The 25,274-nt window shown below is 38.3% G+C and overlaps 1 protein-coding gene across 1 annotated transcript; it reads left to right on the plus strand.

Annotated features, from left to right (window-relative positions):
• The first annotated feature begins 8,070 nt into the window (after window positions 1-8,070).
• On the plus strand, window positions 8,071-9,346 carry LOC120780752. The gene is made up of 2 exons (XM_040113007.1): window positions 8,071-8,244; window positions 9,053-9,346. Exons 1-2 carry the CDS (start codon window positions 8,071-8,073, stop codon window positions 9,344-9,346), a joined length of 468 nt encoding a protein of 155 aa, XP_039968941.1.
• Window positions 9,347-25,274: the final 15,928 nt, after the last annotated feature.

Raw genomic sequence — 25,274 nt, forward strand, 5'->3', positions numbered from 1 at the left:
TATTGCAAGTTGTTAAAAATCACGGACAAAAATTTCCCGATTGTAAGAAAAGGACTTTAGTTCAATTTTGAAATAATCAATATGTAAGAGATATGAAATAAAAAGTTATGTTGCAATCGAAAAATTACTGAAAAATGGCTATTATTAATTTACATTTCTTGAGAGTCAGGAGCAAATAGGACACATTATTTCTTCAGGCAACGATTAATGTTTCTAAGTCATCACTCACACAGAAAAGAGTTCAAAGTTTTTGTTTAAATTAAGTGCTTAAAAAATTAATTTTATTACACGATTATCGATATTTTGTGAAAATTCTATGGTTACAGCGCTAAACACTCGATAAGTTTTACGAAAAATATGATTTGTTATGTTTATTAGCCATCAATTTGTAATATAAGATGAAAAATTGTGGAAGTCATTTTTTATAATTTTTTGTTGGACTTTAACTACGAATAACTTTGAATGAGTTGACTCAGCCAAAAAATGTTCTAGATATATTGCTCTAACAGACGTATGTTAGCTCTTTTGCTTATATTTTTATACGTTTATATGCAAACATGTGTATTCGTATGAATTCTTTTTGTGCATATTTATGAATACAGTTGCATTTCTTGTATTTGATATATTCACGCTTATGAGTATACTTCATTACATGTATGTATGTATGTATACAACAAACTATCATAATATATTAAAAAAATTAAATATATTACAATAGTGATAAATGTACATACATAAATCGTATATTTTATCATTCAAAACTTATATTCACATGTATCATGACCATATGTGTTTATGTTCGCTTTTGCGAATTTAAATCATATTGTCACTTATCATATCATATGTATATAACAGCTCCTTTATATTTATCTTCTTATGGTATCATAGGTTTGCGGCATCTCGGGACTGCACCCTCGGTCTTACAGCGATTTCGTCTTCTCGTACTCTTTGCATAATATACGCTATTATCCCACATACAATATCCGATGCTAGATGGGCAGTTAGCATAAAGTTTACTACGTCTCATGAACGTATGGGTAGGGACTTTCCTAGTTTATCGGAAAGTATTTGCCTTTCCTTTTGGAAGCGGACACAATCCACCAGTACGCGGTCTGCTGTGTCAATATAATTTTCGCAGTGCATGTAGAGAGGAGATTCCACATGCCTGAATTTATGCAAATAGCTTCTGAAGCAGCCGTGGTCAGACAGAAACTGCATAAGGTAGTAGTTCACCTCCCCATGATCCCGCGTAACCCATTCTCTAATATTGGGTATCAGAGAGTGGGTCCACCTTCCCTTCGTTGAGTTATTCGATTTCTCCTGCTATTTCCGGAGGCATTTCTCGTCGATTTTTATCAGTTCTTGTCTATATTGGTTAGGTGATATGTTAGCCCTCATATCTCGGACTGATGAGCAACGCTCTGCTGCTATTTCTGTGGGGAGTCTTCCCGATATAACATGGATTGCATCATCCGATACTGTTCTGAATGCCCAGCAAGTTCTCAATGACGCCAGTCTGTGAAGCAACTCCTGTCATATACGAACTATGTCTAGTAGCAGATATCCAAATTGGCGCAGCGTAGAGAATGATGGAGCTACTGACATTTGTCAGCAGCTTTCTGACTAGTCGTCTGGGGCCTCGCATATTGGGCATTATTCTTGCTATTGCCGACACAGATATCGCCGCTTTGATGTGTGTGGCAATTAGGTGCTGCTTGAACGGAAGTCTATGATCTAGGATTATTCCAAGATATTTGAGATGTGGGCTTGACTTCATGGTATGCCCATCAAAACATATCTTAATTGATTCCACTGTTTTTCGACTGCTCATTGAAACGACCTCAGTTTTGTGTTCAGCTAGCTGTAATCCAGCTGTCTCGAGCCACTTGTTTCTCGCCTCGTCTAGGATTCGCGCTACTACTACGACCGCAATGTCGTCAGCGTATCCTACTATTTTTACCGCCTCTGGCATCGCGACTCTCAGAATTCCATTGTACATCACGTTCCAGAGTACAGGGCCGCGGACTGACCCTTGCGGAACGCCGCCTGTTACTTTATATGTTTCAGGTCCACATTCTGTCTCGTACAATAATACTCTGTTTTCAAAGTAGCTTGCCACAATTCGGGTAAGGTAGTTCGGGACCTTTAACTCTGTCATTATTAGAGCCCAGTTCGCTGAGTTGAAAGCGTTTTTGATATCCAGGGTAATGACAACACAATACTGTTTGTCACCCCAACGCCATCTACTCCCTTCCAGTGCTTTTCCCGCAATTTTGGTAACCGCATCAATCGCATTCAGAGGGGAGAAGAACAAGGCGTTGACGCTTCCAACATTTGGGAAAGATCCCTTCCTTCAAGCAGCTTGTGTATGCGTTTTGGAATAATGTTGGCTTTCTTAGGATGATACGCTTAGTTACGAAGTTGAGTATTCCGCCCAGGCCGGGTGATTTGCCAATCTTGATTCTTTTCACCGCATGTTGTATTTCTTCGTGGGACACTTCAGCGATTTCTTCCAGATGAATTTGGAAAATTGGCACTTGCATAGGTTCGCATCTTGGGAATAAACTATGGACTATCTTACATAAAATTGCGGGAGATGTAGGTGGTGGTTTTGATCTACCTATTTTCTGCATTACAATTCGGTAGGCTTTTCCCCAAGGGTCGTAATCTACTTCTGAGGTAAGTTGGTTAAAGGCATTTCTTTGGTGTTGGCTATGGCCTTATGCAGTTCTTTCCTTTTTTTCCGAAAGTTTATAAGAAGTTCCGCATAGTCACCTGTCCTGTAGCACGATGCTGTCTACGTCGAAACTTGAGACATTCAGCTCTCAGTTGCGCGATTTCTTCAGACCACCAGTATAGCGGGGCTCTGTTTCTTCCGTCTTTTCTTCGTGGCATCGTGGCATCGGCTACCATTACAAATGATTTTGTGATGTGCTTTGTCTGGTTCCGAGCGTTCCCTAGTAGATCCTCTTTTACTTGGCTAATGGCGAATTCCAGCATTTCTGTATCACAGGCTTTTGTTTTCCAGCGTCTTATTATGTTTTTAGGTGCGAAAATACCAGAGTTTTGCTTATTCTGTATAATGATATCAAAGGTTATGGCTCAATGGTCACTATGTGTATAGATGTCTGAAACTCTCCATGCGGTTTGCGTTGCTATCGACGAGCTTACAAAGGTACGATCAATATACGATGACGCTCTTCCTTTCATAAATGTTGGCGCGTTTGTGATCATACTCCCCCATTCAACCGCCCATGCATTAAAGTCGCCAGCAATGACTAGCGGTGTCTTTCCTCTTGCGCGCGACGTGAGCCTAAAGAGCATATCCTGAAATTCTGTCAGGGATAGACTAGGAGCGGCGTAGCAACTGTAGAAATGTATGCCCTTTATCTTTGTCTACACGTAGCCTTTTTCTTTAATGGTTTGAGTATTTTCGAAAGGAACATTGTTTGTCTTTAATCCAGTTTTTGTAATTTTTTGGGGTCTTATACGGTTCACTATGTAATAGTACGTCTGTGTTAAGGTCCGAGGCAGTTTTTGTCAGCAGTGCTTGGGCTGCCGAACAGTGGTTGAGGTTTAACTGGAGACACCTCATCCAGCGGCCTTTTTATAAGCTGGGCAGCTAAAGCTACCAGTCGGGTGCTTATTCGTCCCTTGTGGGCATAAGAGAAGTAGTGGATCCTTACTGCATCCTTTTTCGGCATGCCCCTTCTCACCAGATTTGCTGCTTTTGCAGTCGCTCGATATATGACCGAACTCAAAGCATTTAAAACATTGGACAGGTCATGTAATTTCCCGAACCCTACAATTAACCCAACCTATTTTTATTTTATTTGCGTCAAGGAGTTTTTTTGATATTGCCAAAGGGACACTAATTTGGCAATTTGCGTTTCGTCCTTAAGTTTTTCTTGCTTTGCTAAAGCTATCACCAAGGTCTTGAAGTCTGGGGTCTGATTTCATTTTCTTTAGCATATCTGCGTAAGACATGTCGCCAGAGCTTCCGTGCGCTTCAGCTTCCGTTTTGAGATCTTTGGTTCTGTTTTTTCAGTTCCAGTTTATTACGTCTGTTTTTCACCAGTTTCCATTCAGTTGCCTGTTTTTCCGGGGGAGGGGCCACACTTTCAGGTATTTGCGTTTGTTGCATTTCATCACAGGTGTATCGTCTCTTACTCTTTGACGTCTCTTTCTCGTTTTCGAGCTTCCTCTTCGCCTGCATTGCAATCACAAACCACTGCGAAGTTTGGGACGTTTTTTCTCTCCTTTCACAGGGGTTTGGTTTAGTAGCACGCTCAGAGGCAGCTAGATTTTACAATGAGGTTATCCGTCCTATGGTGTCCCTCATAGCTTGGTGGATAGATCGTTTCTTTCCATCTTCATGCATTGCAACCAGGTTGCCAATCTGTTCCCTGAGTTGATAAAAGGCTGGCATATTTCCTCAAGTAATTTCTTTCCTCGTCATAGGAGTTACTTTTTGCTGCTTGGCTTGTTCAACACCTGCTGCTGTGCTGCTTTCGTGGTTGGTATGCAGCGGCGGTGTTCGCATAACATTTGAGCTTCGCCGAAAGGCCGTGTGCTCGTTTACATCTTCAAATTCGGTTTCATTATTATGGTTTGTGGTGTTCATTTAATTGGGTCCCCCCTCAAGGCCGCTATCTCGGCTCGCTATGTGCAATCGCTGCGATGATCCCGTGGTTATCCTTGCAGTGCAGGGGGGTTACGCAAGGGTTGACGTAGGCCCTTATGGGCACCTAAGTTCAGTGCAGATCAGCGTTAATCGGGAGCAACGCTCAACCGAAATTGCAGCGCCAACTCAATGACGACAAGCATCGAACGTACCTTGAGGCCGTGCCGGGGTTTTAGTCGGGATGGAAGGCATTCGTAACATTAGCCGGCAAGCCATTTCAGCAAGATTTCACTCCGCTTACTAAAATCGCCGAATGCTACGTCTGTCAGCTCCAATGTATAATTTTCGAGAACCGTTTACAGTAGATTTTTACCCGAGTCTTACTGGGCTTAGAATCTGGTATCCGTTTTTGAAGAATTTTTCCAATTTCAGTTTGCAGTTGGTAAGTTCAGCGCTCCTGATCTGGAGACACACGCTGCCCAATGAGCCGTTCAATCTGAGTCCGCCGCTCCCGGGATTGCTCTTTGTTTGACACGTAGTTTTGGGCGGTGTCGGTTCGCCCCATTACAGAGACTTCGTCGGGTAGATATAGCCTTTTAAGCTATACCCTCCATCTCTGCTGCTTAGGTCGGGGACTGATTATTGATTATTCGCAGCTAACCTTCATATCTGAAGGCCGTTCAACTATCCGCCACCTACTGACCCCCACAGTAGCCCAAGCTAGCCCTGTGCGCTGCTCATATGTACATACATAAATATGAACGCAAGCGCACTTTCAACAGGCAAACTCGCTTCATTCATAAAAACAAACACCATTACATCTCCCCGATCTTGCTTTTGCCAACAAGCGTCTTTTTGCGACGATGGCAAAAGCTAAAAATCATAAATTGAATAATTTCTGATATTTTTATTAGAAGGAAAAAGTTACAGCGCCGCAAATATAAGTATTCAAATATGTTAGAATAAAATTGACGGCATAGTTTATTTGCCGATTTTCAAGTCAAGAAGTGTATCAAAGAAAATATTCAATATTCCTCTGATTTATGTGTACAGTAATTCCCGGTTAAGTAGTACTCCGCTTAAATAAAAATCATCCCTCTTAACTGCCTATCTCTTGCTGCATCTCATGGTTTGTTTTTTGAAGTACATAGAAATTATTGTTTCAAGTACCACTTGCTTAAGTATCCGCACTCGCTTATCTGCCATATTATATTTTTATTTTTAACAAACCACAAAAATCTGTATCTTTGATTATGGCAAAGAACCGGGATTGACTGCATTTGTCAAGGAATGTAAGAATATTTTTACGAGGCTTGCAAAAATCTGCGTCAATATGTAAGTTAAGATTTTCTTTATTGAGTTATGAAATGTAACTGAACAATAGTATCTTAAAAATACACTAAACTAGCTGTGGTTCAACCAGAGAACATAAAACATAGAGAAGGTGCAAATTCAATTCTGTATGATGTGCGATTGGACAGCTAACAGAGCTTATGAGATTGCGACACGGAATTTCACCATTCTGGCTTCTATTTAGCAGAATTGAGCATTTGCAATGCCAGAAATATATGTAAAGCGACTGAATTCATACGAGAATGAATAAAGAGAAATGCTTTGAAGCAAAAAATATACATAGTCACACAAAGAATGTAAAGAAGCATTCTCTGAGTCACATATGCGTGATTCCTTGTATCATATGAACCATTTTTTTTCAGAAGAATGGTAAAAACTTTAATTTTTTTACAAAATCGGGAAAAATTAAATAAAAATAATTTTAATTTTATTTTTTATTTTTAAATAAATTAATATATCAAATAAAATATATTTATTTCGACTATTACAAAGTGAAGATGTGCCAAATGAACTTCATTTCGTCAAAGAAGAATATTGTAGAATTGACAAATATTGTAAATCGACAACAGCTATGTTGCCACTTTTCTCTTAGAGCAAACACCAGAAAGATTTTCAATTTATGATTTTTAGCTTTTGCCATCGTCGCGGAAAGACACTTGTTGGCAAAGGCATGCTCGGGGAGATGTTACGGCGTCTGTTTTTATGAATTAAGCGAGGTCCCTTATGGAATTTGCGCCTGCGTTTATGAATAAATTCGTTTTTGTTGTCATATTTACTACATTTGGGCTTCGCCAATTTGTCTGCCATATTGACTTGCCATGCTTATGGTATTTGAGACGATTGTTGTTTTTGTACAACAATGTATCAATTTTTTGTTGGTGACATATTTATATGTGTACGCATATGTATGTTTGTATGTTTGTGCATTATTTGTTCGGAAGTGTATACGAATATATGTACATATAAGTATACATACTATATATGAATGTATGAACATGCAGATCAATGCGCGCACATGTAATATATTGATAAGTGATAAAATCATGATTTGAATTTCTGAATGGAATGGCACATGTGAGTTATGTGCACACTATCATCCCAACCAGACACAACACAACAAAATGTCGTAAATTGGACAAAATAAAAGATTAAAGAAAAACAGGTAAACATTACAAAAAAATAAGATAACAAGTAGAGAATTAAGGGGAAGGTGGGGAATGTTGGGCAGGTAGGGAATCTCGGGCCAGCGCGATATTTTTTTCCCTAGTATTGGTTGACAGCTGCAACCAACTGTCATCGGCTCGTCTCATAATAAGCTCAGTTTCTATAAAGCACTCGAGCTGTGAACACGTGTTATAACCTCTCTGCGACAACAAAAAAAATTCGACACTCCGAAAGTTTTTTCAACTCTGTGTACAGTTGATTTTTTTCACATTTTCCAATAAATTCATCCAGGTAAATATGTTTATAATATTAGTTGAGCCTTTAGCCTTCGACACACAAAAGAAATTTTGCACGAATTTACATTGTGTTCATTATCCACCGCCATTTTGCAAATATGGCCACATAGTTTTTTACATTTGACATGCTAACTTCATACATATATTTGACGTGTATAAGTGATTTTTCGTGCAGAATTTCAACAACACAATAGTTTTTCAACATTTCCTGATAGTTTCGTGCTCCGAAAAATTTTTTTTAGTCATTATGCCGCGGTACTATCCCAAACAAGAGAAAATTGTTGATTTCGACAACATTTTGGACGCGATCAAGTCGGTGAAAATACATCACAACAGCGTTCGACAATTTGCGACGGCACACAAAATTCCGAGAACCAACCTGATGCGTTATATTGCAGCATTTGATGGTGCGAGCATCGACGTTACTACTGCCAATGCCGATGTAATGAAGAATTTGCTGGCTGAAAGCACGACGATGGGCACAAAAACAGTGAGTTCTGCTGGTTTCTTTGTTTTTCTTTCATCGAATAATAAATAATTTTTTTTTTATTTCAGATCTTCAACATCGAACAAGAGAAGGCGCTGATAAGCTACATTCTCCAGGCCAGCGACGTCAACTATGAAATTAGTTTGATGGAGCTTCGTAAGCTCGCGTATGAATTTGCTCGGAAAGTTGGCGCGTCGTATCTGGATCCATGGAACGACAATCAACAGGCGAGTAAGGATTGGCAGTTGGCGTTCATGAAACGCCACAAAAATTTGTCACTGCGAACACCAGAGCAAGTAAGCCAGAGCCGTGCGAAGCGATTCAACAAAGAGAATGTCGATGCATTCTTTGCCAACCTTTCATCCGTTCTCGGTAAGACGCCGTTTGAACCTCACAGAATATGGAACATGGATGAAACCGGGTGCCCGACCGTGCCAACCAGACCTGTCAAAACCATCGCGGGCAAAGGACAAAAGCAGGTCGGCTTATCAACATCTGCCGAAAAAGGCACCAATGTGTCTTTGGCTTTGGCCGTAAGCGCTAGTGGCCAGTCTATACCGCCATTCTTCCTCTTTCCCCGAGTCAACATGAAAGAGATTTTTATGACTCATGCGAGTCATGGCGCTGTTGGTGTTGCGAACGGTTCTGGTTACATGAACTCTGACGTATTCCCTCAATTCATGCGTCATTTCATCAAGCACACCGGTGCTAATGCCGATTTGCCAACCATGTTGCTGCTGGACAACCGCGGTTCGCATTTATCGATCGAGGCGATAGATTTGGCGTTGGATCATGGCATCACGTTGCTGTCTTTTCCGCCGAAATTCACGCACAAAATGCAGCCGCTAGATGTTGCGGTATTTGCACCATTTAAAGGCATGATGACCGTGAAGCATGATGCATGGAAAAAGTCCAACATTGGTGTCACTTTCGATCTGCATCATGTGCCGCTCCTTGTCGATCAGTGCCTCGATGTTATGTTAATGCCGAAAACCATCAAATCCGGCTTCCGAACAACTGGCATCTACCCGTTCAACCCGCAAAATTTTCACTGAAGTTGACTTTGTCGCTTCGGAACTGAGCAGCGAAAATTTGTTCGGTGACGAAGAGAAAGACGCCGACAATCAACGTCGAGTTCTTGCCTCTGGTGATGCCATTGTGACTGCTGCGAATGAGGAGGTGTCAACGTCGGAGGCATCGACAAGTGCCCCAGCTTCAACAAGTGGTGCTGCATCATCGTTGTTGTCTCTTGTTTCGGCTCCACAGCTCCGTGATGCATTGAAATCGGTTGGCCCGTTGAAATTGGGCACACCTGCGCTGAAATCAAAACGTGGCCGCAAGACAATGGAGTCAACGATTTTGACATCGCCTGAGGCTGTCGCAGATCTGCGTGACAAGGCCGAAAAAAGCGGCAAAAATTGACGAAGGAAGCCGATGAACCAGCAGCCAAGAAGCAAAAAGGCCGTGGCAAATCGAAGACGCCACGGAAGAGAAACCCGTCTCCGACCGAAACCGACATCGAAGAGGACTTCGATTTTTGCACGATTTGTAAGAAAAAGATGCCGAAGCACGAGAATCGTCAAAACACGGCCCATTGCATCGTTTGTGATCGAGGGGTTCACTTGAAATGTGCCGGACCGAACCCGAACACTTACACCTGCATCCACTGCGAGTCGGAATAGTTTTTTTTCGCCAATTCCTATTTTTCTTTTTATCTATGAATTTCTCTTTCATTTCCATTGATAAATAAATGTTTTTCATCGGTAACAATCATGTTTCAATCGATTTACAGACTCGACATTCCCCAAATCGCAAAATCAGGTTTTTTGCGCCAATGGCTATAACTTTTAAATTTTTGTAGAATTTTATCAAACCAATGTTATCAAACGGAAGGTTACGACTCGCACTACAAATCCATGCTTTGGAATTTTCACAAAAAATAACTTTTATGTGACTTTTTAATCGAAATCAAAACGTGGCCCAACATTCCCCATGTCACAGAAGTAACATTGTCGGCATTTTTATTCCTCCGCCCATCAACATTACCAAAACTGGCGCAGTCGGTAAAAACAAACTGCAGAGTTGAGCGATACTAAAAACTGAAGTTTTTTAAGTTTCGTAAACTTTAGCAACGGGAGGCAAATCCTAAGATTAGCTCCCATTTTAAAGATCTCTTATATATATATAAATATATAAGTCGGTCGGTGCAGATAGCCAAGTTTAAGAAACTTAAGTTTCTACACTAAATATCTTGAACGTCGGAGAGTGACTCCGAGGACTACAATTTGTGAAGGCGAAGAATAGCTTCATTCCGCCCATCAGTATTACCAGGAAAAGTGAGATTAATGCCACACACACAGAAGACGCAGAGAGAGCGAAGTGCACCGTACAGAACAACAACAACAAGTGCAGTTATATTAAAAGAGGATACATCAGCAATGAATTCGGGCGAGCAGCAACCACTTCAGATGACAGGATCGCAAATTTTGAAGGAAGCTTCAAGAATCATGCACTTTGACGGCAGAGATTTATCATCGTTCATCAGGGAAGTTGACATGATCCTTCCCTTATTCAACCCCAACCCATCAATGTTGAAATTTGCAACGCAGCGACACGTCAAAACAAAAATTAAAGGAGAAGCAGCAAGTGTCATCCGGCCTTTGGGACCTACACCAACATGGCAGCAAATGAGAGAAGAACTCATAAAGAGTTTTGAAGTAAAGGAGTCGTACCACACCCTTTACAATCAGGCGATTGTACTACGAAACTATAACGTAAGTCAATATTTTCAAAATTTAAAAGATATTTTAGATAAACTAAATTTAAAACATGAATTCGATAGGATAAAGCCTATAGAATTTTCTCCAATTAACAACGAAAGTTTAATTCTAAAAACATTTTTAAATGGGATACACACCAACTTAAGCAGTGGAGTGATTAGTAGAAATATAAGCACCATTAGAGAGGCTTTTAGCGTTCTTCAAGAGACAGGTTTGCTAATACAATTTGACAAAAGACAAAACAATTATCAAAGAAATAATTATAGAAATTTTTCAAATAGAAATTCTGTGGCTCACAATTTTGGCAATTTCAATAATAAACAGTATATGCAAAATTCCCATAATTTTCAATTTGGACAATCAGCAGAGAGAATTTCGTAACAATTCTAACCAAAATGACAATTATCAACAATTTAGCTTTGGACAAAATAGGCAAAATAATTCTCAACAATCTAGAAGATATAATTCAGTCCAAAGGAGACAAAAACCACCAACACAGACCCCCAACACCCCCCACCACCCCCTTGGAAATAGAATAGATCACGTTCAAAAACAAGCAAATTTTCGGTTGCCAGCCCAAAACAATCGTTACCGATAATAGAAGTGACCATAAAAAATTCAAAAATTAAATGTCTTATTGACACAGTGTCTACAACATCATTATTGAAATATAATGTGTTAAAAGATTATGAATGCATTGAGCTTGATAAACCAATACACTTTAGCACCATTAAGGAAAATTTTTCCCTAAATAAAGAGTTAGTCACCCCAACCCCAAACGAATCCAATGAAAAAAGTTATATACATTGGAAACTAACATAACAACACATAAAAAATAATAACTTTGATGCTATAATAGGACAGAATATTTTAAAACCTATTAAAGCAATAATTAATTTAGAAAAGGAGTATGTAGAGATAAACGGCAGCAAAAAAAATTTATAAATTCATGCCCTTACAATTGCGAAGATATTAATATAGTTACAGAATGTAAAGAGAATTTGCTAAATATTTTATCAAATAGTGACATGAATGAAGAAGAAAAACAAAAATTAGAATACATTCTAAAAGCAAATAGCGATTTATTTTTCCAAGAAGGTAAAAACCTTTCTCATACTCATGAAATTCAGCATGAAGTTGTTACAAAAACAAGTAGACCAACTTATAATAAAATTTATAGATATCCCCAAATTCATGAAGAAGAAATTAGTAGACAGATGAACGAGATGTTGCGCCAAGGTATAATTAAAGAAAGTAATTCCCCGTACAACTCGCCTCTTTGGATTGTACCGAAAAAGCAAGACAATTCAATGGAAAAAAAATGGAGAATAGTTATTGACTACAGGAAGCTAAACGAAGTCACTATAGATGACAAATTTCCAATACCCCATATAGAAACAATACTCAACAATCTCAAACTCAAACAATTTTACAACATTAGATCTTGCAAAAGGCTTTCATCAAGTATTAATAAAAGAAGAAGATAGACCAAAAACAGCTTTCTCTACTCCCCAAGGACACTTTGAATTTATGAGAATGCCTTTCGGACTAAAGAATGCACCAGCAACTTTCTAACGTTTAATGAATTCAGTTCTTAGGGAATATATCAACAAGATATGTGTAGTTTATTTAGACGACATCTTAATTTTTATTTCAAGTATTGAAGAACATACCCAAAATATCAACAAAATATTTTCAGCATTAAGAAAACATAATTTAAAGATGCAGGTAGATAAATGCAAATTTTTCGCGAAAACAACTAAATTTCTAGGCCACACTTTAACAACAGAAGTGATACAACCAAATTTAAGCAAAATCGGAAACATACAAAAACTAAAGTTGCCTACTACATACATCAAAGCAAATTAAATCATTCCTAGGTATAACAGGTTATTATAGAAAGTTTGTAAGAGATTACGCTAAAGTAGCACATGGTTTAACAAAATATTTAAAAAAAGATATTAAAATAAACACTCGCGATCCTCAGTACATATCATCCTTTGAAAAACTTAAAAATCTATTAGTAAGCCCACCAATATTGAAATATCCAGACTTTAACAAAACATTTGGCATTTCAACGGATGCAAGTGACTTTGCAATTGGCGCAGTATTAACCCAGGACAGTCATCCTATAAGCTATGCTAGTCGAACACTTAACAAACACGAAAGAAGTTATTCCACTACAGAAAAAGAACTACTAGCTATCGTCTGGGCAGTGAAATATTATAGACCATACATTCACGGCAGAGCATTTGATCTCTTAACCGATCACCAACCACTTAAGTGGCTCCAAATAAAAAACAAGGGAAAAGATATTAACCCAAGATTGCAAAGATGGTTAATTAAACTAGGTGAATACAATATTAATATAAATTACGTGAAAGGAAAGGAAAATAACGTAGCCGATTTTCTAAGTAGAAAAGATAGTAACACAGGCGAGATTTATTCATTGGAAGAAGACAACATAAGCTCAAATGCTACAATCCACTCTCAGAAGGAGGAACTAAATTATCATTTTCCAATTTCACATACTATTGTAAATCGCTTCAATACACAAATCATTTTAACAAAAAAGAAAATTATGGAATCTGAAGAACTAGGCAACACGAAGAAAAGTTTTATTAGCGCAGAAGATATAAAAAATAATAATTTCATAGATCTTTGTCGTAGGCACATAAATAGTGGAAAAGTAGGTATTTTTTCTTATTTAACCGATAATCAGTACAATATAGTTCAGCAAAAGCTTATTCAAATATTTAATAGACAGGTAAAACTTTTTAGATGTGAAATCCATGCTAAAGATATGAAAAATGAAGAACAAGTTTATAAACAAATTGCTCAGTATCATAAAAATGAAACAGGCCATGCAGGTATTAATGAAAATTATGAAAAATTCAAAAAACTAATATACTGGAAAAATTTGAAAGTTTTGATTCAAAAATATACATATAAATATTTGCGATGTTTGCAATAGAGCAAAATATGATAGAAAACCTTTAAAACCAAAATTTCAATTAACGAAAACACCATCAGATATAAATGAAATAGTTCACGCAGATATATCTTCTTCATAATTGGCGTAGACACCGCTTACGCGATTATAGCCGAGTTAACAACAGCGCGCCAGTCGTTTCTCCTTTTCGCTACGTGGCGTCAATTGGATATTCAAAGCGTAGCCAGGTCCTTCTCCACTTGGTCCTTCCAACGGAGTGGAGGTCTTCCTCTTCCTCTGCTTCCCCCGGCGGGTAGTTCGTCGAATACTTTCAGAGCTGGAGTGTTTTCGTCCATTCGGACAACATGACCTAGCCAGCGTAGCCGCTGTCTTTTAATTCGCTGAACTATGTCAATGTCGTCGTATATCTCGTACAGCTCATCGCTCCATCGAATAGAATATTCGCCGTGGCCAACGCGCAAAGGACCATAAATCTTTCGCAGAACTTTTCTCTCGAAAACTCGCAACGTCGGCTCATCAGTTGTTGACATCGTCCAAGCCTCTGCACCATATAGCAGGACGGGAATTATGAGCGACTTATAGAGTTTGGCTTTTGTTCGTCGAGAGAGGACTTTACTTTTCAATTGCCTACTCAGTCCGAAGTAGCACCTGTTGGCAAGAGCAATCCTGCGTTGGATTTCCAGGCTGACATTGTTGGTGGTGTTAATACTGGTTCCTGAATAGACGAAATTATCTACAACTTCAAAGTTATGACTGTCAACAGTGACGTGAGTGCCAAGTCGCGAGTGCGACGACTGTTTGTTCGATGACAGGAGATATTTCGTCTTGCCCTCGTTCACTGCCAGACCCATTTGTTTTGCTTCCTTGTCTAGTCTGGAGAAAGCAGAACTAACGGCGCGGGTGTTAAGGCCGATGATATCAATATCATCAGCATACGCCAGCAGCTGTACACTCTTATAAAAGATGGTACCTTCTCTACTAAGTTCTGCAGCTCGAACTATTTTCTCCAGAAGCAGGTTGAAAAAGTCACACGATAGGAATCGCCTTGTCTGAAACCTCGTTTGGTATCGAACAGCTCGGAGAGGTCCTTCCCGATTCTGACGGAGCTCTTCGTGTTGCTCAGCGTCAGTTTACACAGCCGTATTAGTTTTGCGGGGAATACCAAATTCAGAAATCGCGGCATAGAGGCAGCTCCTTTTTTCGTGCTGTCGAAAGCAGCTTTGAAATCGACGAAGAGGTGGTGTGTGTCGATTCTCCTTTCACGGGTCTTTTCAAGATTTGGCGCATGGTGAATATCTGGTCGGTTGTTGATTTTCCAGGTCTAAAGCCACACAGATAAGGTCCAATCAGTTTGTTGACGGTGGGCTTTAATCTTTCACTCAATACACTCGATAGAACCTTATATGCGAGGTTGAGGAGGCTAATCCCACGGTAGTTGGCGCAGATTGTGGGGTCTCCTTTTTTATGGATTGGGCATAGCACACTTAAATTCCAATCGTTGGGCATGCTTTCCTCCGACCATATTTTACAAAGAAGCTTATGCATGCTCCTTATCAGTTCTTCGCCGCCGTGTTTGAATAGCTCGGCCGGTAATCCATCGGCCCCCGTCGCTTTGTTGTTCTTCAGGCGGGTAATTGCTATTCGAACTTCTTCATGGTCGGGCAATGGGACGTCTGCTCCATCGTCATCGATTGGGGAATCGGGTTCGCCTTCTCCTGGTGTTGTGCATTCACTGCCATTCAGCAGGCTGGAGAATGTTCCTCCATAATTTAAGTATGCTCTGGGCATCGGTCACTAGATCACCTTTGGGGGTTCTACAAAGTATGCTCCGGTCTTGAAACCTTCTAGCAAGCCGCCGCATTTTTTCGTAAAATTTTCGAGCATTACCCCTGTCAGCTAAACATCAAGCTCTTCATACTCACGCATTTCAGCCTCTTTCTTTTTTTTCTGTCTGCGAGATGCGTCTCGCTTCCCTCTTCAATTCTCGGTATCTATCCATCCCGCACGTGTTGTGGTCGATCCGTAACGGTTGCGAGGTAGGCAGCCTGTTTTCTCTCCGCTGCGGCGCGGCACTCCTCGTCGTACCAGTTGTTCTTTTGCACTTTCCGAAAACCAAAGGGTTTCGGATGCAGCTGTACGTAAGGAGTTTGAAATGCCGTCCCACAGTTCCTTATACCGAGTTGTTGATGAGTGCTCTCGAAGCAGCGAGTGCAAGCCGAGTAGAAAATCGTTCGGCAGGAGTCTGTTGTGATTGCAGCTTTTCGACGTGGAACCTTCCTTGTGTTTGTTGGCGTGCGTTTTTTGCTGCACAGAGGCGGGTGCGAATCTTGGCTGCAACAAGATAGTGGTCCGAGTCGATGTTAGGACCTCGGAGCGCACGCACATCTAAAACACTGGAGACGTGTCTTCCGTCTATCACAACCTGATCGATCTGGTTGGTAGTTTTTCGATCCGGAGACAGCCAGGTAGCTTGATGAATCTTCTTATGCTGGAATCTAGTACTACAGATAACCATATTTCGGGCCCCGGCGAAGTCGATCAGCCTCAACCCATTTGGGGATGTTTCCTCGTGGAGGCTGAATTTACCGACCATAGTGCCAAAGATACCTTCTTTGCCCACCCTGGCGTTAAAGTCGCCAAGCACGATTTTGACATCGTGGCGGGGGCATCTCTCATAAGTGCGTTCCAAGCACTCATAAAAGGCATCTTTGGTCACATCGTCCTTCTCATCCGTCGGAGCGTGGGCGCAGATCAGCGATATGTTGAAGAACCTCGCTTTGATGCGGATTGTGGCTAGACGTTCATTCACCGGAGTGAATGATAGTACTCGGCGACGGAGTCTCTCTCCCACCACGAATCCCACACCAAACTTGCGCTCCTTTATATGGCCACTGTAGTAAATGTCACAAGGACCTACTCGTCTTTGTCCTTGTCCCGTCCATCGCATTTCTTGGACGGCGGTGATGTCAGCCTTTATTTTCACGAGGACATCAACCAGCTGGGCAGCGGCACCTTCCCAATTAAGGGACGGACATTCCAGGTGCATGCCCTTAAATCGTAGTCGTTTGCCGTGGTCGTCATCAAAAGGGGGGTCTCTCATCCGAGGCACTGTTCATTGGGGTAGGCACGTGGCGGGTCCCAACCAGCGCACAACCCTATGCAGGGGATGTTTCGCCTTCTCACTTTAGCTCACCTTCGAACGGATGTTCTTAGGCTAACCAGAGGATACTTGGTCAAAGACCGGAAGTCGTGAGCTGCTTGAGTCATATGTAAAAGAATCGTTTCTGGCCACTCCCAAGTGAATGGCGATCAGAGAACTTTCCATGACCCCATCCTCCACGCAGATATATACATAAATAAAAAATGTTACTTCCTTACTTTTATAGACAAATTTGCGAAATTTGCTATGGCATTTCAGCTAGAAGATAGAAACAGTATAACTATTATAGAAAAGCTTAGAGTATTCTTTTCTATCAAAGGAAGACCCGGAAAGTTAATATTAGGTAATGAATTCAACTCAATTAACATAAAATATTTTTTTAGGAAAGAAGAAATAGAAGTTCATTTTACAAAACCAAACAGTCATACTGGGAATTCAGATATCGAAAGATTTCATAATACTCTCTCCGAAAGAATTAGAGCCCTAGAAATTGAAAAACCAAGCCTTTCGACAGCGGAAAAAGTAGTTCAAAGCATAGAACGGTGTAACAAATCTTATCATTCTATAATTAAAACCACACCTCTTGAGGTTGTAAATGGAAAAACTGATAAAAATTTGATTAAAGACACTATTCAGAAGACTAAAGAAAAATGCATAGGAAAACTAAATAGAAATAGACAAGAGTTTAATAACACTCAAAAAGAAGGTTACGTAAAAAATTATAAAGCGGTTCGGCACAAATACGAACCAAGGTATAGAAAATTGCCATTAGATAATACTCACTCGTCAAGTGTTAAACGTCCGAACAAATTTTTTAGGTCAAATACATCTTCAAAATAACATTGATGATAGCAATTGTAATAATTAGTAATGCAGCCAAACTGGAAGTACATCAAATACATACCGACAATGGATACGCAGAGATTATCACCAACACTAAGCAGATTGTTACATCTTCTGACCTCGTAATTCACATAATTGACCCTCGTGAAATTCTTTACATACTAAATAATATAACAAAAATGTCGCAAACATATTCACATCTACATACATTACTACACCCTATCTAATGAAATTGAAATCTTGAGAGGTAAAATCAAAACATTAATCCCAAGAACAGAAGTTAGTAGAAAAAAGAGAGGTTTAATTAACGGTATAGGTTCTGTACATAAATTTTTATTTGGAACGATGAATGATGGAGATAGAATTGATATTGGATATTGAAAATCACCTTAAGAAAGTAAATGAAAATTTACATAATTCAATTACAGCTCTCAACCACCAAATAAAAATTAATAATTTCTTTTCGAACACGTTCACAAAATTAAAACAAATTATTGAAGACGAAAGAAAGAATTCTTTAATATATCAAGAGAGAACAGACAAAATATTGATTCTTCATGAACAAACAATAACGATAAACATTTTCAAATACCAAAACATCATACAATCAAAGATTTTATTATTCAAACTATGATACTCACAATTTCACTAACAAAATTACAATTAACGACCTTGTATTTAAAAACGAAGAAAATTTTAAAGAAATTAATGAATTAAAATATCACAAAAATATCTCTCATATTGGAATATCAATTTTAAGTTTTATTGTGATTATAATAATAATTTTAATATCTTGTTAAATTAAAAAAAAAGAAAAACAATACTATTCAAACTCAGGAGAGTTTTCCATTAAGGGAGGGAGGAGTTATGTGTACACTATCATCCCAACCAGACGCAACACAACAAAATATCATAAATTGGACAAAATAAAAGATTAAAGAAAAACAAGTAAACATTAAAAAAAATAAGATAACAAGTAGAGAATAAAGTATAATGTCACAGAAGTAACATCGTCGGCATTTTTATTCTTCCGCTCGAAGAACCAAAACTTGCGTATACATACATATGTACATTCATATGAGCAGATAATGAGATTAATATGTTAGACGATGTATTTATATATTGTTATGATAAATTCAATTTCTATTAGTAAGAACCATTATTCAAAAATACTTATTGGAATATTAGAGTATATTATGTAAAAATCAAATAAAATTATTAAATATGCAAGTCCAAATTGACTGCAAATATTAGTATGCATGCATTCATGCAAAATTATACTCACACTAAAATTATTTTTACATGCCAATATGGAAATGCCGACGGCAAAACGCAAAAGCATACATATTTGCATACATTGCGATTCCCTAGTTGAAAGCAAAAATTGAAGCATGAAAATATCACAATGCTGTTGTTGGGAGTATCATCATGAGCTTGCATACTAGGGCGGGTTGATTTAAAAATCGCCCATTGCTCTATGAAAATCATATTCTAGGGATCAAAATAAGATACTTTGCCGAAGGAACCATACCTCTCAAACGAATTTTGATGTCCCCCAATTTGGGTCGAACCTTTAGGTAGGAGCAAATTTTGAAAAATCCCACTTTGACCCATTCAGAGTACTCCAATCGAGTCCAAATGTATGACCGACCCCCACTAACTTTGTACGGCCGATCCACCCATGCCAGTGGCACACCCCCTAGAACTCTCCTGGGGGGCTCCCCATACAACCATTTCAAAAAATCACCATTTTTGGTGATTTACATGAAAAAATCAGCTAAATTGCTATGTTTTTTCTTTATTTTATTTATTTATTTAGTCAGAACATATGTAAATGGAAAAAATTAATTTAAGTGATGATCTTAAACTAACAATAGACAAAAAAAAAAATAAAAAAAAAAAATAAGTGTACTGCCCAAATAAATATAATTTCGTTTACTCACAACAAACGACAGTTTGTTACCTGGGGGCTCAACCGGTCTTAAAGCCATTTCTATCCTGCGGTAACGAATAAAATAAAATTTAAAAGCAAATTCCACGTGAAGTAGGACTTCCACACACAAGGTTCTGAAAAAGCGGACAGACGGCAGATCCTGAAACACTGGATAGCGGCAACCACAAAAAATAACATAAAAACTACGCCCTGAAAAAGCGGATCTCAAAGGTTCCTGAAAAATTGGAAGCAGCACGGAGAAGTCTTAGACTAAAGATCATCAAGCTGGAATCTCATAAAAAGAGACAGAAGCTTTTTAATTTGAATTTTCCTTTATTCAACGCCAATCCAAAGATGTCTGCGCAGGAAATAGCAAGCCTCAAGGCTCAAATTGTGACCTTAACTGCATCTCTAACAGAAAACCGAGAAAGGATGGCTACCCTAGAACATGGTCTGCAATCAAATATTATGACTATCGAACAGCCCGATGATTGCAAGCCAAATATCGCCTACAAATCGCAGAGCAACCTAGATGTCTTCAAGTCATTACCAGACTTCACGGGAAACAGAAATCAGTACAGATCCTGTAGGAAACGTCCGTGGACGCACATGGAGAACATAAAAGAATATGCCACAACCCCAACATATTACACTGCACCATCGATACTGCATTCAAAAATTCAAGGAGAGGCAGCCGACATATTAATTAACCACAACACAAAGTTCAATTTTTACCCGATAATAAATCGACTGAACTACACTCATGCAGACCAAAGGCCTTTATACGTGTTACTGGATGAGATAAAAAAATAATACAAGAAGTAGACTCTCTTGCCCCACAACAAAGCGACGATGATTACAAGACAGGCTCTGTTGTTTTAGGCGAGTGAATGAATTGCCGGGTCTGCAACGCCACTGCAGGGATACAGGCAAAGAAGTAAATATTCTTATCGACACCGGAGCAACAAACAATTATATAAGCACTAAATGTAATCTTCGTGAGTCTATTCCAACTAAACCTATTAAAGTGAAAACTCTTCATGGTTTCTCAATAACAAAATAAAAAAAAATAGTATCAGTGTTAGATAATTCGCTTACATTTTTTGAAACTGATGCATTAGAAGAATTTGATATGCTTCTAGGTGAACAGGGACTTAGAACACTAAAAGCAGAGATTAATCTTTTCGAGTACAAGCTCAGTTATAAATATAGGGCCAAGAAAGAAAGTGATTCTTTGCAAAAATTAAATTATACAGTAAGCAATGAAGAATATAGATCTGAAATTGAAAAAATAATGCAACAGAATGAAAGTACTAACACAATATTACCATTTACTACTACAGTACAAGCCACAATTAGGTCGAAATCTGACGATCCTATTTGGACAAAACAATATTCGTACCCTATAACTGATAATGATTTTATTAACAAAGGAATAAATAAACTTTTAGAAAATGAAATAATCCAACCAAGTAAAAGTCCATACAATTCACTCATTTGGACAGTTGCTAAAAAAAGTACTGATGAAAAAGGGAAACCTAAACGCAGAATGGTTGTAGACTTTCAAAAGCTAAATGCTCAAACTATTACAGATAGATATCCCATACCTGATGTAGGCATGACAATACAGAATCTTGGTAAAGCAAAATTATTTACAACTTTAGATTTAGAATCTGGATTTCATAAAATTTTTATTAAGGAATCTGACAGAGAAAAAACAGCTTTCAGCATAAATGGAGCCAAATATGAATTTCTTCGTATGCCTTTCGGACTGAAAAATGCTCCGTAAATTTTTCAAAGGTGTATAGATGACATCTTAAGACTATATATTGGAGAATTTGCCTATGTCTATATAGACGACGTTCTCATTTACTGTTCTTCTCCTGAAGAGCGTATCGAGCACATACGTATAATTGTAAATGCATCTCATCAAGCTGACATGAAGATTTCCAATGAGAAATCACACTTCTTTAAAGATTCCGTAGAGTATTTGGGATACATAATTAAATTAAATAAAATTACTGTTGATCCAGTAAAAACACAAACCATAAAAGATTTTCCCAAGCCTACTTCACTAAAAGAACTCAGATCCTTTTTAGGTCTTGCAAGTTATTATAGAAAATTCATAAAAAATTTTGCAGCCATTTTCAAACCACTTACTACGTTTCTCAGACGAGACAACAGTGGCATATCAAAGACTCAAAGCGCAAAAATTAAAATTGCATTAGATGAACCTGCAATAGCAGCATTAAGTCGAATAAAAGAAGAATTGCAAGCTCAGGTTGAACTCTTCCAACGAAATTTTAACAAACCTTTCGAATTAACCACAGACGTTAGTAATTACGCGATAGGAGCTGTATTATCGCAAAATAAAAAACCCATACCATTTATTTCACGAACACTTAGCCAAACCGAACAGAATTACTCTACAAACGAAAAAGAGTTACTCGCAATTGTGTGGGCCTTACAAAACCTTCGAAATTACTTGTATGGAATAGCAGATTTAACTATACACACCGATAGTCAATCTTTAATTTTTGCCATATCGGAAAAAAACCGAAATACAAAATTAACAAGTAAGGAAGGGCTAAGTTCGGGTGTCACCGATCATTTTATACTCTCGCATAATAAAGTGATAATCGAGATTTCATTATCCGTCATTTACATATTTTTCAAATACCGTATTTGTGTAAAGTTTTATTCCGCTATCATCATTGGTTCCTAATGTAGTATGGTATGTATATATGTCATACAGAGAAGGCATCAGATGGAATTCACAAAAGCGTTATATTGGAAGAAGGCGTGGTTGTGAACCGATTTCACCCATATTGCGTACATGTCATCAGGGTGTTAAGAAAATATTATATACCGAATTTCATTGAAATCGGTTGAGTTGTTCCTGAGATATGATTTTTGGTCCATGAGTGGGCGACGCCACTCCCATTTTCAATTTTTAAAAAAGGCCTGGGTGCAGCTTCCTTCTGCCATTTCTTCCGTAAAATTTAGTGTTTCTAACGTTTTTGTTAGTCGGTTAACGCACTTTTAGTGATTTTCAACATAACCTTTGTAAGGGAGGTGGGCGTGGTTATCATCCGATTTCTTCCATTTTTGAACTGTATATGGAAATGCCCGAAGGAAATGACTCTATAGAGTTTGGTTGACATAGCTATATAGAGATCCGAGATATGTACACAAAACTTAGTAGGGGCGGGGCCACGCCCACTTTTCCAAAAAAAACTATGTCCAAATATGCCCCTTCCTTATGCAATCCTTAGCGCCAAATTTCACTTTAATATCTTTATTTATGGCTTAGTTATGACACTTTATAGGTTTTCGGTTTCCGCCATTTTGTGGGCGTAGAAGTGTGCCGATTTTGCCCATCTTCGAACTCAATCTTCTTATGGAGCCAAGAAATACGTGTACCAAGTTTCATCATGATATCTAAATTTTTACTCAAGTTACAGCTTGCACGGACGAACGGACTGACAGACATCCGGATTTCAACTCTACTCGTCACCCTGATCACTTTGGTATATATAACCCTATATCTGACTCTTTTAGTTTGAGGACTTACAAACAACCGTTATGTGAACCAAACTATAATACTCTCCTTAGCAACTTTGTTGCGAGAGTATAAAAAAGATGGAAAAATTTCATCGAAGAATACGACGCTAAAATCACTTACAAACCTGGTCAGCAGAACGTTGTTGCTGATGCACTTTCCCGCCAACAAATTAATAACACATCTAATTCTAAAAATTCCCAGCATTCAGCACAAAGCTCTCCTATAGAAAAAATTAAACGTGTAAAGCAACCATTAAATTGCTTTAAAAATCAAATTATTATAAAACAATCAGACGCAAACCCCAACCAAGTATCATCCCAAAATATCTTTTCTAACAGTAGAAATACAATTTTTTTTAACACTAAAAGAGAGCTATTGGACAGACTAAAAAATGTAATCAAACCACAAGTTGTAAGCGCTCTACAAATAGATGAACAAATATTATTTTTCGTTGAAAATGATATCAGTGCATTTCCCACTGTGTCTATTGTTCTAACTCATAAAACGGTTGAAGACATAACCGAAATCGAAAAACAAAAACAAATCATAAATGACACACATAGACGTGCACACAGAAATTACAAAAATAACGCACAGGAAATTTCGTTAAAATATTACTGGCCAAACATACGAGACGCTTGTAAAAAAGAAGTACAAGACTGTGAAATCTGTCTCACAAACAAATACGAACGCCGACCAAACAAACAACCGTTTGGTGCAGCACCAACACCAAACAAAGTCGGAGAATACATACACTTAGATTTATTCTATATGAGCGATAACATACATATACATACATAATGAGTGAATGTACATTAGCTCAACTGACAAATACTCAAAATTTTGCCACTTCAGACAAATACCTTCTAGAAAAGATATGTATATAGAAGTATGTCGACGAGATACTTTCACAAATATACCCAAACGCAAAGTTTCTAATGACTGATAACGAATTATCATTTACAAGCCTATGTGCACAACAAATTTACAAAAGGTTACAAATAGCGCACACCAAAACGCCAGCGTTTCATTCTACTACAAACGGACAAGTAGAGATTGAAGAACAGATATTTGAAGCCGTTCGACAATACAGTAAAACGATCCATTCGGTAACCAACGAGAAACCCGAGGACGTGTTCTTTAATCAAAAGGGGTATCCTGACATCCCCGAACGTCTACAAGAAAATCAGGAACGAGTCTTATAGCCTTGACAGACGGCAGCGTTAATCCGGATTAACTGCGCACTTAATCAGATCCAAATTTGTAGGTGACAGACGGCAGCTATGCGAGTTTGAAACTCTCATAAACAGCTCATTGTCCTTTTTATAATATTTTCAATGAAAATTGATAGAAGATAAACATTACGGTTGTTAGCCGACCAATTTTTACCAAACCATTTTTTATTACAAAAGCATATCAAGACATTATTTTTAAAACTGCATCATAACATAGAAGTTTTATTGATATTATATTGAGAATTTGATAAACAGCTGTCAGGGTTGCTTGTATTTCATTCACAATAGATGAAAATTGGCCATTTTTATCAATGTTGCCAACGAAAATCTCACAAACTCCCTAAAATTTTGAGAGTTATTTTTGGATTCAGCAACGGAGTTAGCTGTGGTAACTCCTGAATTAATCCCGAAAAATGCAATTAATCTGGTTTAACGCTGCCGTCTGTCAATGCTATTTCGTTATCAGAATCGTAATCGACAGCAACTGAATTATAGGCAAGGTGACGTCATATTTATGAAGACGCACAGGCGAAATAAAAACGTGAAAAAATACGCGAAACAAATTGTTAAAGAAGACAACGGAAGGACGGTAACGACAAATAGGGGACGTGTTATTCACAAAGATAACATAACCCTTTCAGACCTTCAATACACAATTGTACGGGTAAGACTAAAAAATGTGAAAAATTTTTTTTTGCTTTACTACGTGTTAAGACCCGAAAGCAATGATTATGCCATTTATTTCGAACGGTTCTTTTCAACGGTTGCTTTGATTTTTTGTATATTTTTGTCACTATTTCCAAAGTTTTGAAGTGTTCAGCCGTGTTGTCAAGAATGGAAAAAGATAAATTGATATAAATTTTGTGCAGTGTTTTAGTTTA

Source organism: Bactrocera tryoni, unplaced genomic scaffold, assembly GCF_016617805.1.
Source record: "Bactrocera tryoni isolate S06 unplaced genomic scaffold, CSIRO_BtryS06_freeze2 scaffold_25, whole genome shotgun sequence".
Classification (NCBI taxonomy): Eukaryota; Metazoa; Arthropoda; class Insecta; order Diptera; family Tephritidae; genus Bactrocera; species Bactrocera tryoni.

Coding starts and splice junctions, on each gene's coding strand:
- LOC120780752 (XM_040113007.1), top strand. CDS start 8,071: ATGGAGCTTCGTAAGCTCGCGTATGAATTTGCTCGGAAAGTTGGCGCG. Junction 8,245..9,052: donor GCCAGAGCCGTGCGAAGCGA/TTCAACAAAGAG, acceptor GCCGACAATCAA/CGTCGAGTTCTTGCCTCTGG.